Source organism: Rhinopithecus roxellana, chromosome 14 (genome assembly GCF_007565055.1).
Source record: "Rhinopithecus roxellana isolate Shanxi Qingling chromosome 14, ASM756505v1, whole genome shotgun sequence".
In the NCBI taxonomy this organism is placed as follows: domain Eukaryota; kingdom Metazoa; phylum Chordata; class Mammalia; order Primates; family Cercopithecidae; genus Rhinopithecus; species Rhinopithecus roxellana.
This window is the reverse complement of record NC_044562.1, coordinates 93,368,552-93,387,510: the sequence shown is the minus strand read 5'-3', so window position 1 is coordinate 93,387,510 and position 18,959 is coordinate 93,368,552. Positions and strand designations below refer to the sequence as shown.

General features: G+C 40.3%; 1 protein-coding gene across 8 annotated transcripts in view; it reads left to right on the top strand.

Annotated features, from left to right (window-relative positions):
• INO80D (INO80 complex subunit D) overlaps positions 1 to 18,959 on the top strand; it is an 86,992-nt gene that overhangs the window by 51,211 nt on the left and 16,822 nt on the right. For all 8 annotated transcript variants that reach the window (XM_030916813.1, XM_030916819.1, XM_030916818.1 and 5 more), the window contains 2 exons: positions 7,809 to 8,033; positions 17,260 to 17,369. In XM_030916813.1, the coding sequence (XP_030772673.1) occupies positions 7,809 to 8,033; positions 17,260 to 17,369 (335 nt within the window). The remainder of the gene's footprint in view (positions 1 to 7,808; positions 8,034 to 17,259; positions 17,370 to 18,959) is intronic.

The following is an 18,959-nucleotide window of genomic DNA, read 5'->3' as shown; positions in this document are numbered from 1 at the left end:
AGCCCACTTTTTATTGGGATTGTTTGTTTTCTTCTTACAGATTTGTTGAGTTTGTTGTCAATTCTGGATATTAGTCCTTTGTCAGGTATATAGATTGTGAAGAGTTTCTCCCACTCTGTGGGTTTTCTGTTTACTCTGCTGACTGTTCCTTTTGCTGGGCAAAAGCTCTTTAGTTTAATTACATCCCAGCTATTTATCTTTGTTTTTACTGCATTTGCTTTTGGGTTCTTGTCATGAACTCCTTGCCTAAGCCAATGTCTAGAAGTGTTTTTCCAATGTTAGAATTTTTATAGTTTCAGGTGTTAGATTTAAGTCCTTAATTGACCTTGAGTTGATTTTTGTATAAGGTGAGAGATGAGGATCCAGTTTCATTCTCCTACACATGGCTAGCCAATTATCACAGCACCATTTGTTGAAAGGGTGTTCTTTTTCCACTTTATGTTTTTGTTTGCTTTGTCAAAGATTAGTTGGATGTAAATATTTGAGTTTATTTCTGGGTTCTCTATTCTGTTCCACTGGTCTATGTACCTATTTTTATACCAAAACCATGCTTTTTTGGTGACTGTGGCCTTATAGTATAGTTTGAAATCAGGCAGTGTGATGCTTCCAGATTTGTTGTTTCTGCTTAGTCTTGTGTTGGCTATGTGGGCTCTTTTTTGGTTCCTTAGGAATTTTAGAATTGTTTTTTCTAATTTTGTGAAGAATGAGGTGGTATTTTGATTGGGATTATGTTGAATTTGTAGATTGCTTTTGGCAGTATGGTCATTTTCACAGTATTGATTCTACCCATCCATGAGCGTGGGATGTGTTTCCATTTGTTTGTGTCATCCATGATTTCTTTCAGCAGTGTTTTGTAGTTTTCTTTGTAGAGGTCTTTCGCCTCCTTTGTCAGGTATATTCCTAAGTATTTTATTATTATTATTTTATTTTGCAGCTATTATAAAACGGATTGAGTTCTTGATTTGATTCTCTGCTTGGTCGCTGTTGCTATATAGAAGAGCTACTGATTTACGTACATTAATCTTGTATGCAGACACTTTGCTGAATTCTTTTATCAGTTCTAGGAGCTTTCTGTAGTCTTAATGGATTTCAAGGGTAAACGATCAGATCGTCGGCAAACAGTGACAGTTTGACTTCCTCTTTACTGATTTGGATGCCCTTTATTTCTTTCTCTTATCTAATTGCTCCAGCTAGAACTTCCAGTACTGTGTTGAAGAGGAGTGATGAGAGTGGGCATCCTTGTCTTGTTACAGTTCTCAGAGGGAATACTTTAAACTTTTCCCCATTCAGTATTTTGTTGGCTGTGGGTTATAGATGGCTTTTATTATATTGAGGTATGTCCCTTGTATGCCAATTTTGCTGAAAGTTTTAGTCATAAAGGGGTGCTGGATTTTTTCAAATGCTTTTTCTGCATATATTGAGATGATCATGTGATTTTTGTTTTTAATTCTGTTTATGTGGTGTATCACATTTCTTGACTTGCTTATGTTAAACCATCTCTGCATCCCTGGTATGAAACCCACTTGACCACGGTGAATTATCTTTTTGATAAGTTGTTGGATTGGTTAGCTAATATTTTGTTAAGGGTTTTAGCATCTGTATTCATCAGGGATATCAGTCTGTGGTTTTCTTTTTTGGTTATGTCCTGGTTTTGGTATTAGGGTGATGCTGGCTTCATAGAATGAATTAGGGAGGGTTCCTTCTTTCCCTATCTTGTGGAATAGTGTCAAAAGGATTGGTACTAATTCTTTGAATGTCTGGTAGAATTCTGCTGTGAATAAGTCTGGTCCTGGAATGGTTTTTGTTGGTAATTTTTAAATTACCATTTCAGTCTTGCTGCTTGTTATTGGTCTCTTCAGGGTATCTAATTCTTCTTGATTTAAGCTAGGAGTGTTGTATTTTTCCAGGAATTTATCATTTATCTATCCCTTCTAGGTTTTCTAGTTTATATACATAAAGGTGTTCATAGTAGCCTTGAATGATCTTTTGTATTTCAGTGGTATCAGTTGTAACATCTTCTGTTTTGTTTCTTATTGAGGTTATTTGGATTTTCTCTCTTCTTTTCTTGGTTAATCTTGCTAATGGCCTATCAATTTTATTTATCTTTTCAAAGAACCAGCTTTTTGTTTCATTTATCTTCTGTATTTTGTTTGTTTCAGTTTCATTTAGTTCTGCTCTGATATTGGTTATTTCCTTTCTTCTGCTGGGTTTGGGTTTAGTTTGTTCTTGTTTCTCTGCTTCCTTGATGTGTGACCTTAGAATGTCAGTTTGTGCTCTTTCAGTCTTTTTGATGTAGGCGTTTAGGGCTATGAACTTTCCTCTTAGCACTGCCTTTGCTGTATCCAAGAGGTTTTGATACGTTGTGTCATTATTGTTGTTCAATTTGAAGAATTTTTAAATTTCCATCTTGATTTTGTTTTTGACCCAGTGCTCTTTCAGGAGCAGATTATTTAATTTTCACGTATTTGCGTGGTTTTGAAGGTTCGCTTTGGAGTTGATTCCCAGTTTTATTCCACTGTAGTCTGAGAGAGTGCTTGATATAATTTCAATTTTCTTAAATTTACTGAGGCTGGTTTTGTGGCCTAGCATATGGTTCTATCTTGGAGAAAGTTCCATGCACTGTTGAATAGAATGTGTGTATTGTGCAGTTGTTGGACAAGGCCTTTTACTATTCTATACTATCACTCTTTGTCTCTTTTAACTGTTGTTGCTTTAAAGTTTGTTTTGTTTGATATAAGAATAGCTACCCCTGCTTGCTTTTGGTGTTCATTTGCATGAAATGCCTTTTTCTGTGCCTTTAAGTTGTGAGTCTTTATATGTTAGGTGAGTCTCCTGAAGGCAGCAGATAGTTGGTTGGTGGGTTCTTTTTTGAGACGGAGTCTCGCTCTGTCACCCAAGCTGGAGTGCTGTGGCCAGATCTCAGCTCACTGCAAGCTCCGCCTCCCGGGTTCACGCCATTCTCCTGCCTCAGCCTCCTGAGCAGCTGGGACTACAGGCGCCCGCGACCTCGCCCGGCTAATTTTTTTGTATTTTTTAGTAGAGACGGGGTTTCACCGTGTTAGCCAGGATGGTCTCGATCTCCTGACCTCGTGATCCGCCCGTCTCAGCCTCCCAAAGTGCTGGGATTACAGGCTTGAGCCACCGCGCCCGGCCGGTGGGTTCTTATCCATTCTGTAGTTCTGTATCTTTTAAGTGGAGCATTTAGGCTATTTACATTGAATGTTAGTATTGAAATATGAGGTACCATTGCTTTCATTGTGCTCTTTGTTGCCTGTGTGCTTTGGTTTTTTGTTTTTTTGTTTCACTTTCTAACTTGTATTTTTGTTTTATAGGTCCTGTATGATTTATGCTTTAAAGAGATTCTGTTTTGATGTGTTTCCAGTATTCATTTCAAGATTTAGAGCTCCTTTTAGCAGTTCTTGTAGTGGTGGTTTGGTAATGGTGAATTCTCTCAGCATTTGTTTATCTGAAAACAACTGTATCTTTCCTTCATATATGATGCTTAGTTTCGCTGGATACAAAATTCTTGGCTGACAATTGTTTTGTTTAAGGAGGCTGAAGATAGGGCCCAATCCCTTCTAGTTTGTGGGGTTTCTCTTGAGAAATCTGCTGTTAATCTCATAGGTTTTCCTTTATAGGTTACCTGGTGCTTCTGTCTCACAGCTCTTAAGATTCTTTCCTTCGTCTTAACTTTGGATAACCTGGTGACAATGTGTCTAGGCAAAGGTTCCCAGGTCAATGGAGTTGTGTATTTAGGAGGATTATGGCTGCCTCTGCTGAATCACGTAGGTTGTCAGGGAAGTGGGGGAAAGCCAGCAGTCATAGGCCTCACCCAGCTCCCACACAATCTGAAGGGCCACCCTCACTCCCACCATGCCCCACCTAATAGCCCAGTCTGTTTCCAGGCAGTGGGTGAGCAGGGCTTGAGAACTTGCCCCAGGCTACCTGCCTCCTAGCTGCAAAAGAAAAGGGCTTTGGTTCTTTCCCCACCTGTGGAGTCTGCACACAGGATTCGTGGCCTCCCCCACATTCTGGCCGGGAGGCTTCTCACACAGTTCAGACTGTTACAAAGTTCAGCTGGAGATTTCCTTCTTCCTGTGGCATTTTCCCCATGCCTCTGGCTGCTCTCCCAAAAGATCTCTGTGATGCCAGGCAGGAATGACCTGCTTGGGGACCCAGTGAGCTCCGGGAACCTTTCCCGCTGCTTCCTCTACCCCTGTATTTTGCTCAGCTCTCTAAATTGACTCAACTCCAGGTAAGGTCGGAAACTTCTCCTGTAAACTAGACCTTCAGTTTCCCCAGCGCCGGTGTGTGTTCGGAGCAGAGGATCTCCCTTTCCTACTTCTGCAGTTTGGGCACTCACAGTGTTTGGAATGTCTCCAGGTCCTGCAGGAGCAGTCCACTTCCTTCAGAGGGTCTGTGGGTCCTCTTGGGATTCCTGGTTTGTTCTTGCAGTTGTTCTGGAGCTAAAATTCACTATGCGAGCCTCTGCACTCTGCTCTATCTGTCCCAGTCGGAGCTGCAATCCAGTCCTGCCTCTCATCAGCCATGATGATCACTTCGCTATTTTAAGCCAGTCCTAGGGGTAAAGGACCATCTGGGGCACACGCAGCGGCTGCTCAGCACAGGAGGCAGGCAGGGCCATGCAGCTGTGGCAGTGCTGTCCTAAGAGCGGGACTGGAGCCAGGGGACACTGAGGTGGTGATAGCGGTGGCAGGGGCGCAGGCGCATCTTTTTAAAGTAACAATTTTGGCAACTGATTATCGACCCAAGCTTTGCCTTCCCTTCAAGACCTGCCTTTCCTCTCCATTTCCTTTTTTGTATGAATGAGACTTCTATTTTCCTAGTTATGCAGATTCTGAGCCATTGAGTCATTGACTTTCTAATCCTTCATATTGAGTCACCAAAGTGAGTTAGTTCAATTATGATAATGGCCATTATATATTTTTTTGTTTGTTTGTTTGTTTGGTTTGGTTTTGAGATGGAGTCTTGTTCTGTCGCCCAGGCTGGAGGGCAGTGGCTTGTGATCTTGGCTCACTGCAACCTCTGCCTCCTGGGTTCAAGTGATTCTCCTGCTTCAGCCTCCCAAGTAGCTGGGACTACAGGCACCACCATGCCAAGCTAATTTTTTTGTATTTTTAGTTCCTTGTTTTATACGTTATGTTACTGTTCTTCTTCCCAGTCTTTGCTGGTGGAAACTGCTGCCTGCTTATTGTCCCTTCCCTGGTCCTTGCCAGCTGACAAAGCTTGTCTTTATACATGTCTTTATGCATGCAGATTGCCTCACGTTCTCCAATCCTCCTCCTTCCATCCTAGGATGGATCCTTGTTATCTCTTTCCCGGAGTTTTACTCTTCTCTCTTTCTTCCATTGATTTTATATCTGCTGCTGACTGTAATCATTGTCATGGCACACCTGTGTTACTGTGTTTTCTTAACAATTAACAAAGCTTAGCAGTTAGGAGTGCAAAATTTAAAAAATTACAAGTCTCCTGCTTTGCCTGTGGAATAAAGGTTAAACTCTTTAATTTGATATTTAAGTTTAGAAAGCTAACCTTACCTATCATTATTCCCTTATAGACCCCTTACCTTAGCCACACCAAGCTACTTACATTCTTTCTGTTCACCATCCTATCTCTGTATCTTGGCTTACGTGTTCTATTTGTGTGAGGTCCTCTTTCTTCAGGGTTCATTTCTGCTGTCACCTCCTCTGCAAAGCCTTTCTTTTCTTCCAGCAGAGTTTGTTGTTGTTGTTGTTGTTGAGGCAAAGTCTTGCTCTGTCACCCAGGATGGAGTGCACTTTTGCTGTTCAGTTTCCTGCAACCTCCACCTCCCAGATTCAAATGATTCTCCTGCCTCAGCCTCCTGAGTAGTGGGATTACAGGAATACACCACTACACCTGGGTACTTTTTATATTTTTAGTAGAGACAGGGTTTTGCCATGTTAGTAGAACTCTTGACCTCAAGTGATCTGCCCACCTTGGCCTCCCAAAGTGCTGGGATTACAGGCGTGAGCCATTGCATCCAGGCCTTTCAGCTGTCTTTCCAGTGAACTTCAGTAACACCTTACCCTGACCTCTGTTGTGATACTTTACTGTTTTCTGTCTTGTGTGAAAGATATTTATCACACTTGCTAGCTCTACGAGAACTCACAAGTGTAGACCTCCTGTCAGAGGTCAGGGAAAAATTCAAAATGAAGAATCCTGGGCCCTATACCATGGAGATTTCTGTTTCAGTAGATTTGGGGTAGTTCCTAGGAGGCTGAAACTTTTAAGTGCTCACAGATTTTTCTGATTTGTGGTCAGATGTTTGAATCATTGGTCTGTCTGCCCCACTGTTTTTGTTACTGATTTTATTCTTTTTTGAATTGTTTTAACTTTTGGTAAGTGTTTATCTTGTCTAAATTGCATTGCAAACTCTTTGAAATGTTGGTCTCTCTTCTGTAGTGCTGAGCATAATAGATAAACAGTAAATGTTGAATGTTGAATAAATGAAAAGATTGAAGTAAAATCCTTCAATTTGTAGATCTATAGTAAAAACTATACTGATGAGAATGCGCTTCTTAGGAGAGATACTGAGTAGAAGTTTATAGAGTAGCCTGTTATAGGCTATGCTGAAGGAAAGAATAATAATATCACTTAAGAGAAACCAAGCAATGAATAGCAGCAGATTGGTAAGATAATATATAGTCCATGGTGTCACATGTGTGGTATTTACTTATGATAGAAGAGAAATAAGCTAAAATAACAGGTCAGTTTTCAAGTCCAGTGTGCATTATCCCTGACGGTAAAAAGTAAGATCACATTTGTTTCATAAAAAAGTGGCCTTTTAAACCTTGCTGGTGGTAGACATTGCTAACTAACCTCAGCACTCTTTCTTGTTGAGCTTAGATGTTCCTTCAGCATCACTTCCACGTAGCATTTAGCCAGGACACCAGTTAATCACATTATTAGCATGTGATGGAAAATCCTGTATGTAATCCCTGACTTATTAAATGCTGTCTAGGATACTTCCATAGTTGAAAAAAAAATACATGGTAGAAAGCTGGGCGCGATGGCTCACGCCAGTAATCCCAGCACTTTGGGAGGCCGAGACAGGCGGATCACGAGGTCAGGAGATCAAGACCATCCTGGCTAACATGGTGAAACCCCGTCTCTACTAAAAATACAAAAAAATTAGCTGGGCGTGGTGGCGGGAGGTGGAGCTTGCAGTGAGCCGAGATCACATGAACTGCACTCCAGCGAGACTCTGTCTCCACCCAGAAAAAAAAAAAAACATGGTAGAATCGATGCTATCCCTACAACCAAATTTCTTTAGGTGTTTAGCAAGAAAAAGGTAGTTAAAAACCAGAATGTTTAAAAGGGCAGCTCTTAGATAATAAACTGTTAGAATTTGCTGCCCTATTTCTGGTATGACCTGTCTTTTATGAAATTATGCTGTTTGTTTCCTCATAACTGTCATGTCATTTACTCAGACATTTTAGTAAGTAAAGGTAAAGAAATGAATTTTTTCCTCTAGAGTCTCTAATCACTTAACATTTAGAAGACACTGGCATATTAAGTGTCTACCGATGCCACGCTAAGAAGGCTGTTTCTGAAAGCACTGGATTAACTCTGTCCTTATTGTTGAAATACTGTACTTATTTCAGTTCTATTGGAATTCTCTTACTGTAGTTGTGTGAAGTATGTGCTCACATGCCACAAAAGTTTTAAACTTGTGCATTCGGCCACACTTCCTAATTCTCTTTTTCCTTGTCTAAAACGAGCCTAATGTGTAACCAATTTTTCATTTCTCTCCCTGCACTTTCCAGGTCAGATGATGATGATGCGGAGAGTAGGAGCTCCAGGGTGACCCAACTTTGCACTTACTTTCAGCAGAAATATAAGCACCTGTGCCGCCTGGAGCGGGCAGAATCTCGTCAAAAGAAATGCCGGCATACATTTAGGAAAGCTTTGCTGCAGGCGGCCAGTAAAGAACCAGAATGCACTGGTCAGTTAATACAAGAACTGCGGAGAGCTGCATGCAGTCGAACCAGGTTAGAGCCACAGCAACCTATTCTTAAGGGACTCATCTCAGTTTGCTTTCTTTATTTTGTGAGAGGACAGTTGAGGCACAATGGGAGATGTCCACTAAGTCGCAAACATTTAAGCATCGTGTTTTGGTTGTCTTGCTTTGTTAAAGTGCTGCAGGTGTCAAAATAATACTGCCATGAGCTAATAGTAAAGTTAAAGCATTGCTAAAAGTTTGCTGAAGTTTGATTAGAATTTATTCATTAAAGATTTGAGAATGTTACCTGGCTTAAAAAGAAAATACAATGCTTACAAATTTCATGTTATTTAAAAGTAACATTTATAGATTTTTAACTACAAAAGTAGTATTTTATGTTTATTTACTTGTGTTATTTGAGTTTCTTTTCAGTGTTGGTTTTCATTTTTTGATTTTAGAGACAGGGTCTTGCTCTGTTGCCCAGGGTGGAGTGCAGTGGTGCGATCATAACTCACTGCTGAGCTCAAATGATCCTTCCACCTCAGCCTCCTGAGTAGCTGGGACTATAAGCACGTGAAAGCGTACCCAGCTGATTAAAAAATTTTTTTGTGGAGATGAGGGTCTCCCTATATCGCCCAGGCTGGTCTCAAGTGTTGGGATTAGAATGGGATTAGAGGTGTTAGCCACTGTCGCTGGCTTTTTCAGTCTGTTTTCTGTGAATATTTACATTACCTCGCAGATTATTTGTGCAAGTATTTTATTACATTGATTTTTTTTTAAGAAAAACTTCCTTCTGTTTATAATGCAGATACTTGTTTATTGTGGAAAATTTTAAAAATATACAAATGAGAAGGGAAAAATCTTCATGCTGCCATTCACAAGACAGAATGAGCACTGTTAACATTTTGATTCTGTTTCCTTCTAGTCTTTGTATGTGTGTGTGTGTGTGTGTGTGTGAGTGAGCGCATAAGCGCATAAATTTTCCACTGAACCATGTGTTTATATTAAAAAGCAAAACTGAGATCATGTTCTCTACATTATTTTCGTTTATTTCCATAAATGCTTTTGTCCGTTTATCACTGAATTATGACCACTTTCTCATGACATTAAGTCTCAATTATTAATTAATTACATTAATTCTCATGACAATAGTTTGAGTTCACTAGTTTTCCCTCAGAAGTATACCATAGCCATTTCCCTGTGTTCTTCAAGATTCTTTTGAAAACATGATTCATCATGTTTATATAATATTCCATTCATGAAAATCTGTATATCGGAAATGTAGAGTTATCTGATATTTTAGAAATTTTGGCATGTTACCATTTTGGTGGTAATGGTGAAAACCTTAGTACAGTAATACCTTAGTTTATATCTTTTTTTTTTTTTTTTTTTTTTTGAGACGGAGTCCTGCTCTGTTGCCCAGGCTGGAGTGCAGTGGCTGGATCTCAGCTCACTGCAAGCTCTGCCTCCCGGGTTTAGGCCATTCTCCTGCCTCAGCCTCCCGAGCAGCTGGGACCACAGGCGCCCGCCACCTCGCCCGGCTAGTTTTTTGTATTTTTTAGTAGAGATGAGGTTTCACTTTGTTAGCCAGGATGGTCTCGATCTCCTGACCTCGTGATCCGCCCGTCTCGGCCTCCCAAAGTGCTGGGATTACAGGCTTGAGCCACCGTGCCTGGCCTTCTTACTTTATATCTATAAAATGTTTCAAAAATCCAAAGTTATATTTTCTAAACTGATTACAGAATTCTGTTATACATATATAAACATAAAATATCTTCTATATAAATAAATATATGTAGTATCTGTTGTGTATATATAAATACATATTTATATAACAGAATTTTGTTTTTTATATATATTTTAATTATGGGTTTTTTTTGGGTTTTTTTTCCAGTTTTTTTGAGATGGCTCACAGGCATGAGCCACTGCCCCTCCTGGTTATTACTTTTAACTGAAATACACATTTAAAGCACTAAATTGAATTTAAAAATTTCAAAACATGGCTGGGTGCAGTGGCTCACACCTGTAATCTCAGCACTTTGGTAGGCTGAGGTGGGTAGATTACTCGAGGTCAGGAATTTGAGATTAGTCTGGACAACGTGGTGAGACCCCATCTCTACTAAAAAATGCAAAAATTAGCCAGGTGTGGTGGCGTGTGCCTATAGTCCCAGCTACTAGGGATGGTGAGGTGGGAGGATGGCTTTAGCCCGGGAGGAGGAGGTTGCAGCGAGCAGAGATCATGCCACTGTGCTCCAGCCTGGGCTACAGAGTGAGACTGCTTTCCAAAAAAAAAAAAAAAAAAAAAAAAAAAAAAAAAATCAAAATATTGTCTTACTTTAAGGAAGTGAAGTTCAATTCTGATTCTTTTTGTTGTTGTTCAGACAAGGTCTCCGTCTGTCGCCCAGGCTGGAATGCAGTGGCATGATCACGGGTCACCACAGCATCGACCTCCTGATAGAAGGCCAGCTTCTTTATTGAGTTTATTATTTATTATTTCTTTTTTTTTTTTTTTTTTTTTTTTTTGAGACAGAGTCTCACTGTTGCCCAGGCTGGAGTGCAGTGGTGCGATCTCAGCTCACTGCAAGCTCCGCCTCCTGGGTTCATGCCATTCTCCTGCCTCAGCCTCCCGAGTAACTGGCACTACAGGCGTCCACCACTACCCCCAGCTGATTTTTTGTGTTTTTAGTAGAAACAGAGTTTCACCGTGTTAGCCAGGATGGTCTCAATCTCCTGACCTTGTGATCCGCCCTCCTTGGCCTCCCACAGTGCTGGGATTACAGGTGTGAGCCATTGCACCTGGCTATTTTTTATTTCACACATTTTAAAATTTTTTTTTTCTTTTAAGGCTAGTCAAGTGAAGCAGTGGGAGTGGAGAAGGAAGAAAGAAATCTGTAACTGGTTGTGATAAATTACTTGTAAACACCACTGCACATGGACCAGCCTATTTCACACTTTTTAGTTATCACATTTTCTTTTTTTTTTTTTTTGAGACGGAGTTTCATTCTTATTGTCTAGGCTGTGGTGCAATGGTGCGATCTCAGCTGCCTCTACCTCCCAGGTTCAAGCGATTCTTCTGCTTCAGCCTCCTGAGTAGCTGGGATTACAGGCGCTCACCACCACGCCCAGCTAATTTTTGTGTTTTTAGTGGAAACGGAGTTTCGCCATGTTGTCCAGGCTGGTCTGGAATTCCTGACCTCAGGTGATCCACCTGTCTCGGTCTCCCGAAGTGCTGGGATTACAGGCGTGAGCTACCGTGCTTGGCCAGTTATTATATTTTCATATGACAACTTTTAGTATATATAGAGAGAAAAAATTTAGGAATTTATGTACCAAAATATTCTAGATGGTGGGATTATTGATAAAACGAAAAAATTCTTAGTTTGTACGGTCTCATTTTTATGTAACGATCATAAGGCAGTTGAGGAAATAAAAAGGTTTTAAAACGAAGTGCTGGCCAGGCGCTATGGCTCATGCCTATAATCCCAGCACTTTGGGAGGGCGAGGTGGGCAGGTCACAAGGTCGGGAATTTGAGACCAGCCTGGCCAACATAGTGAAACCTTGTCTCCACTAAAAACACAAAAATTAGCTGGGCATGGTGGTGGGCGCCTGTAGTCCCAGCTACTCAGGAGGCTGAGGCAGGAGAATCGCTTGAACCCAGGAGGCAGAGGTGCAGTGAGCCGAGATTGTGACACCGCATTCCAGCCTAGGCGACAGAACAAGACTCCCATCTCAAACAACAAAAAAAAGATAAATAAATAAAACAAAGTGTTAAAACATAACCTTTGTTTTGTAGCTGTTGGTCATATTACTTATATGCCTTTTTTTGATATTTTTAGTGTTGTGTATTTTGCTTTTCATTTGTTGTAATAAAGTGACCTAATTTTCAGTTGCATATCTCACATGGATGCACTGTGCCCATAAGAGTTTTCTAGAAGTGGAACAGGTTAGAGTTGTTTGAAGTATCTAATATACCATATGTAATGGCTGCAGCCTACTCTTCCCTTACACCCAAATCATCTTGCCTGGCTCCTAGACCTCTCAGTCCTCTGGATCTAGTATCTGTTCTAGAACATCCTTCAGGTCTCAGCTTACTCAGAGACTTACCTTCTTAGAGATACATTCCCTGATTCCCTGGACTATGTTAGGTTCCCTCTACTATGTATGCCTACTGTGCTCTGTATTCTGTTTAATTGTAGAATTTTATTTTATTTTATTTTATTTATTTATTTATTTTTTGAGACGGAGTCTCGCTCTATCGCCCAGGCTGGAGTGCAGTGGCCGGATCTCAGCTCACTGCAAGCTCCACCTCCCGGGTTTACGCCATTCTCCTGCCTCAGCCTCCGGAGTAGCTGGGACTACAGGCGCCCGCCACCTCGCCCGGCTAGTTTTTTTGTATTTTTAGTAGAGACGGGGTTTCACTGTGTTAGCCAGGATGGTCTCGATCTCCTGACCTCGTGATCCGCCCGTCTCAGCCTCCCAAAGTGCTGGGATTACAGGCTTGAGCCACCGCGCCCGGCAATTGTAGAATTTTATACCTATATTAATGTCTGTCTCTCATGCTAGACAGTAATTTCCATGAGAGCAGGAACAAGTTTGTTCCTAAATCTCCAGTATTGATGAATGAGTGAATATAATTGAATAAATGAAGGTCTGTTCTCTATTTGTTGAAGGAATTTCCTCAGTTTGACACAGGTTATAAAATAATGATATCTAACATTTATATGATATAATGCTTTCAGGTGTATACTGTTAGTAGAATTGTCCAGCATGAACCAATTTGTATGTAAATGTGTACGCTGAGTCTAATATATTATTATGATCTTGTCAGAGATGTAAAAGACTATACAAGAGTTTGGAAAAATTTGGCATTTGTATGGAAAACTGTATATGTCTACGATTCTTAACTGGTTATTTTCAGAACATCTTCCAAAGTGAACATCTTCCAAAGTGACGTCAGCGATATTTAAAAAACGTTAATGATAACTGCCACAACAAACAAACACTAAGATGGACCCTGTTACAGTTTTCAGATTGATTTGATGATATTCGGTTGTGTCACCCATGATTAGTGAAAAGTTTATGGGCCAATGTATGGCTGATAATCATGTAACAATGTATCATAATCATTCTTTGGTGATTGCCAGCTTTTTTTTATTTTTTTAGATGAGTCTCACTCTGTTGCCCAGGCTGGAGTGCAGTGGCACAATCTTGGCTCACCACAACCTCCGCCTCCTGGGTTCAAGCAGTTCTTCTCCCTCAGCCTCCCGAGTAGCTGGGACTACAGGCACACGCCACTATGCCTGGCTAATTTTTTGTATTTTTAGTAGAGATGAAGTTTCACTATGTTGGCTAGGCTGGTCATGAACTCCTGACCTGATCTGCCCTCCACAGGCCTCCCAAAGTGGTAGGATTACAAGCATGAGCCACTGTGCCTGGCCGGCAGCTTTTTATATTACATTTTATTCTAGGGTCACGAAAGTCAACTTTTAGTTGCATGCTGCCCTCTATTTGATATTTTTGGTATCAAAGTCCCAGTTTCAAAAAAAAGATATATAAAAGGTTGGCATTACATATTTTAGAAATTAAAAGTTTAATGGCTGCCTTCTAATGTGGACCGTTTATTAATTTTTCAGTTTTTTGAGATGGAGTTTCACTCTTGTTGCCCAGGCTGGAATGCAATGGCGCTGTCTCGGCTCCCTGCAAGCTCCACCTCCCGGGTTCAAGCGATTCTCCTGCCTCAGCCTCCCAAGTAGCTGGGATTACAGGCACCCTTCACCACCTCTGGCTAATTGTTCTGTATTTTTAGTAGAGACAGGGTTTCACCATGTTGGCCAAGCTGGTCTCGAACTCCTGACCTAAGGTAATCTGCCTGCCTTGGCCTCCCAAAGTGCTGAGATTACAGACATGAACCACCGCGCCCGGCCCGGATCCTTTAAAATACAGTTTGTTGGCCAGGCATGGTGGCTGGGTGTGGTGGCATGCACCTGTAGTCCCAGCTACTCAGGAGGCTGCTGTGGGAGAATTGCTTGAACCTGGGAGGCAGAACTTGCAGTGAGCTGAGATTGCACCATTGCATTCCAGCCTGGGTGACAGACGGAGACTCCTTCTCAATAAAATAAGACATAGTTTGTATGCAAGCTAAATAATGTTAGTCTTTCCTATCAAATAACTTTGTCATATTTATTGATGAGTAAGTGGAATAAGCCATTGAAATAGCTTCAAGTATGTGAACCCAAATTAAGTATCTTGCACCCCACAATCGTACAGTGACTAATGTTGTTTGTATGAAAACATCATTTATGGGGGATGCAATAGAGCACGTCAAGGGGAATCCTGTAGTAGATTTTTAAAATGTGAAAAACATGAAAAAGTTTTGGTAATTCCCTTTGTTTTCTTGGGCTTATTTGGATAATAAAATATATCTAACATTACATCAAGCATTTTTTCATTTTTTTTTTTTCTGAGACGGAGTTCTGCTCTGTCACCCAGGCTGGAGTGCAGTGGTGCGATCTCGGCTCACTGCAACCTCCGCCTCCCTGGTTCAAGTGATTATTCTGCCTCAGCCTCTCGAATAGCTGAGATTACAGGTGCCCGCCACCACGTCCGGCTAAATTTTTTGTATTTTTAGTAGATACAGGGTTTCACTATGTTGGCCAGGCTGGTCTCGAACTCCTGACCTCGTGATCCACCTGCCTCAGCCTCCCAAAGTACTGGGATTTACTGATGTGAGCCACCGTGTCTGGCCATTTTTACCTTTATTTGTCCATGAGGTTATAGAAACATAAGGCAATTTTAAAAAATGAAACCAATAGTTATTTTGCAAGTTTAGAATAAAGAAAATGAGGGAATGTATTGTACACTAGTCTTTCAAGATAGCTGAGCAGTTTATTAGAGTGTTTAATGAAAATCATCCCTTTAGGCAGGGTGTGGTGGCTCATGCCTGTAATCCCAGCATTTTGGGAAGCTGAGGCGGGTGGATCACCCGAGGTCAGGAGTTAAAGACCAGCCCGGCCAACTTAGTGAAACCCCATCTCTACTAAAAATACAAAAAATTAACCAGGCGTGGTGGCAGGCACCTGTAATCCCAGCTACTCGGGAGGCTGAGTCAGGGGAATCACCTGAACCCCGGAGGCGGGGGTTGCAGTCAGCCAAGATCACACCATTGCACTCCAGCCTGGGCAACAGAGCAAAACTCTGTCTCAAAATAAAAAAAGAGAAGTATCCCTTTAATATAGAGACCCTTCTGTTTAAATCTAGACCAAGAGAATTTGAGCTTAGCTGCCAGAATAGTAAAGGTTTATTTATTTGAAATTATATATTCTTTTTATAGGGCTAAATTTAATGTAAACTTTTTAAAGAAATGGTGGATAAACTATTAGGAATAAACTGTTTAGTTCTATGATCCACTTCCCTACTCTTATAATCCTGACAAATCTATCTTAGTTAAGGCAGATTTTAAGGCAGCACAATGGACATATAAACAGTGCTTATATGAAATTAATAACTATGGTAGAAGTATTATTTATATTTTGTGTGAATTCATATGTAATTTAGATTCTGTGTGGCCTTAACCTAATTAGTGTAAATCATTCCTTTGAAACCCTGAGAAAGATACTAGAAACAAACAGCTCAAAGGATTTTTTTTTTTTTTTTTTTTTTTGAGAAGGAGTCTCGCTCTGTCACCCAGGCTGGAGTGCAGGGGCCAGATCTCAGCTCACTGCAAACTCCGCCTCCCGGGTTTACGCCATTCTCCTGCCTCAGCCTCCCGAGTAGCTGGGACTACAGGCGCCCGCCACCTCGCCCGGCTAGTTTTTTGTATTTTTTTAGTAGAGACGGGGTTTCACCGTGTTAGCCAGGATGGTCTCGATCTCCTGACCTCGTGATCCGCCCGCCTCGGCCTCCCAAAGTGCTGGGATTACAGGCTTGAGCCACCGCACCCGGCCGCAAAGGATTTTTTGTTTGTGATATCTGACTTGAACTCAGTACGTTAAGTAGATTTTTTTCTTCATACTCAGACTTGTAAAAGCCTAATGGTTTGTGATGCTTTATAGAGTCACGTAGATAGGATAGGTTTTGTACTTGTAAGAATTGTCTTTTTTCTTTTCTTTTTTTAATAGAGATGGGGGTCTCCCTGTGTTGCCCAGACTGGTCTCAAACTCCTGGGCTCAAGTGATCCTTTTTGATTTTGGGAGCCCTCCTCTGTCTCCCAAAGTGCTGGGATTACAGGTGTGAACCACTGCACCTGGCCCACTTCTAAGAATTTAAATGTTACTTATTTGTGTTTTTATATGTTTGTGTAAAGAAACTGGAAGGATCTGCAAACTAATAAAATGAATACATATTATAGAGGGAGTGAGGGCTGGCAAATTCGGGGGCAAGGGCGAGAAGTCAATTCTTCCCTGCCTAATTAATGTTCTTTCATTTTTTTAATGGATCCATGTGAATACATTGCTTATTCATAAGATTTTAAATAAGTTAAAATATTTAAACATTAAGTGTACAAAGTGGAGATAAAATTTAATGAAACATGGATTGCACATATAATAGAAAGTTTAAAAAAATGGATCTAAAGTGAGTTCACCTTGGAGGATAAAAGCCACTCAGCCATTTCTGCATCTCAGTATCCTCTTCCCCATGTATGAGATGAAGAGTTTTTTGCAGATTTATGGGTTTAGCAGCATGAGGCAATCAATTCCTAATAGTGGTGATAATCATAGTCATGACTAACAACCACTGACTGTTTACTATGTAATACTATATACTGTATATAAGTGGTTTAGATGTGCTTAATCATTTTATGCTCCCAACAACCCTGCCAGCTCAAGGTACCTTATTGTCTCTACTTCACAGATGAGAAAATTGAGGCTTAAATGAGGCCTAGCAACATGCCCGTAGTCACACAGTTAGTAAGAGGGAGAGCTGAGATTTAGAACCAGGTCTTTCTGATTCTTCTCTCATGTTCTTCATCACTTTTCTCTACTGCCTCTTTGTGAAGAAAAGGGAAATAAAACATCACTTAAAAAGAAAAAACAGACATACTTGAAACATATTGTGATGTAATTATTTACTTTGAATGTCAGAAGATTAGGGAAATAACACAATTGGTAATTGTAATACCGTGTTTCTTTAACTCACATTTGCATTTTATTTAGTGACTGTAGATGTTATAGATATTATAATGAGAGTGTTACAGAGCTGTGACATCATATTGAAAAATTACCCTGGATTCTTAAAGCATTTTTTAAAAATTAATTTTGTGTTTTTCTTTCCTTAGCATAAGCCGGACCAAGTTGAGGGAAGTGGAACCAGCAGCATGCAGTGGAACCGTGAAGGGTGAACAGTGCACTAACAAAGCCCTTCCATTCACCAGACATTGTTTCCAACGTATCCTTTCAACTAAATGGAATGTGCATTGAAAAAGTGCAACCTAATTTGGGGCTATGTATTTCATTTTTAAATCAAGTGAATTACTTTTGAAACCATAACTATTTAATGTTTAAAATAATTTTATGTAACTTATAATTTTCATGACATCCTCTGAATAATTTTTCCTGTTTTATTCAAAAATCACAAAAAATAAGCAAAATTGATAGCAAATAGCAGGTTCCTCCAGTGTCTGTCACTTAATTATATTTTGTTAATAGAATTCTGATCCCTCAGGTGGTTCTTGGTAGCTTGTAAGAAGGAGCTATAACACTCATTGATGGACAAAATCAAATCACATTATTAAAATCTGTTTTTAGTCTTCTAAGACAGTTACACAGTTTTACACTTTTATAGTACTTTTTCCTGTAAGATTAGTTTACTCTTTTTAATGAGTACAGTGCTGATTTGAAATGAATGAAAGGTAACAAACATCACTGACTAGGAAAGAAGATCTCTTTTAAAGTATAATTGAGGAAAACCTATGTTAAGAAGCTTTAGGTTGGTGATGAAATCTTATTGCTGTGACTTTTATTGAATATTTAAAATTAGGTAGCATTTAAAAATAGCAGCAATTACTTATCTTTACCGTCTATTTAATTTTTGACCTCTTTTCTGTTCTTGGAACAGCTTTTTCAGCAGCACTTTCTATGTAATAAAGGCTTTATAGTTATACCTAAAAAACATAAAGGAAAAACACAAAGGTACTTAATAGATACAAGGTAAGTCTTAAGGAAATGTAGTAGCTAAAAGCAGAGAGTGCTTAAAAATATTGATGATGTAAAGCTCAGGTTTGTTTGTTTAGAGGCAGGGTCTCACTCTGTCACCGAGGCTGGAGTGTATGATACAATCACAGTTCACTGCAGTCTTGACCTCCCTGGGCTCAGGTGATCACAGCCTCCTGAGTACCTGGGACTACAGGCATGCACCACCATGCCCGACTAATTTTCATACTTTTTTGTTGCCCAGGCTGATCTTGGACTCCTGAGGCTCAATAAATCCACCCACCTTGGCCTCCCACAGTGCTGAGAGTATAGGTGTGAGCCACTATGCCTGGCCAATACTAAAGTTTTGATTTAAAAGTAATTTTTCTTAAGTTGTGAGTCTGAGTTTGGTGCTGGAAATGTGAAGCAAAATATTCCAATTTGGAAAGATGAGTTTTAATAATTATGTCTTTAAATTTTTATTCTTTGTAAGTATCATAGGCAGAAAATTTTCCTTTTAAGAGCTGTTTAAAAAAAGAAAGCCATTGGCCGGGCACACGGTGGCTTACGCCTATAATCTCAATTTTGTATTTTACATAATACTCTTAGTGAATATGTGTAGACTTCGTAAGGTTGTGGGTAAGAGAATACTGCATTCAGATAGAAAAGATGATATATGGCTAAGCTGATCCAGGATCCTTGGGCTACCTGCTAGGCAGCTTGTGGTGAACAATCATAATCTCTAAAAAATACCTTGTCTGGGCTAGGCATGGTGGCTCACACCTGTAATCCCAGCACTTTGGGAGGCTGAGGCGGGTGGATCATTTGAGGTCAGGAGTTGGAGACC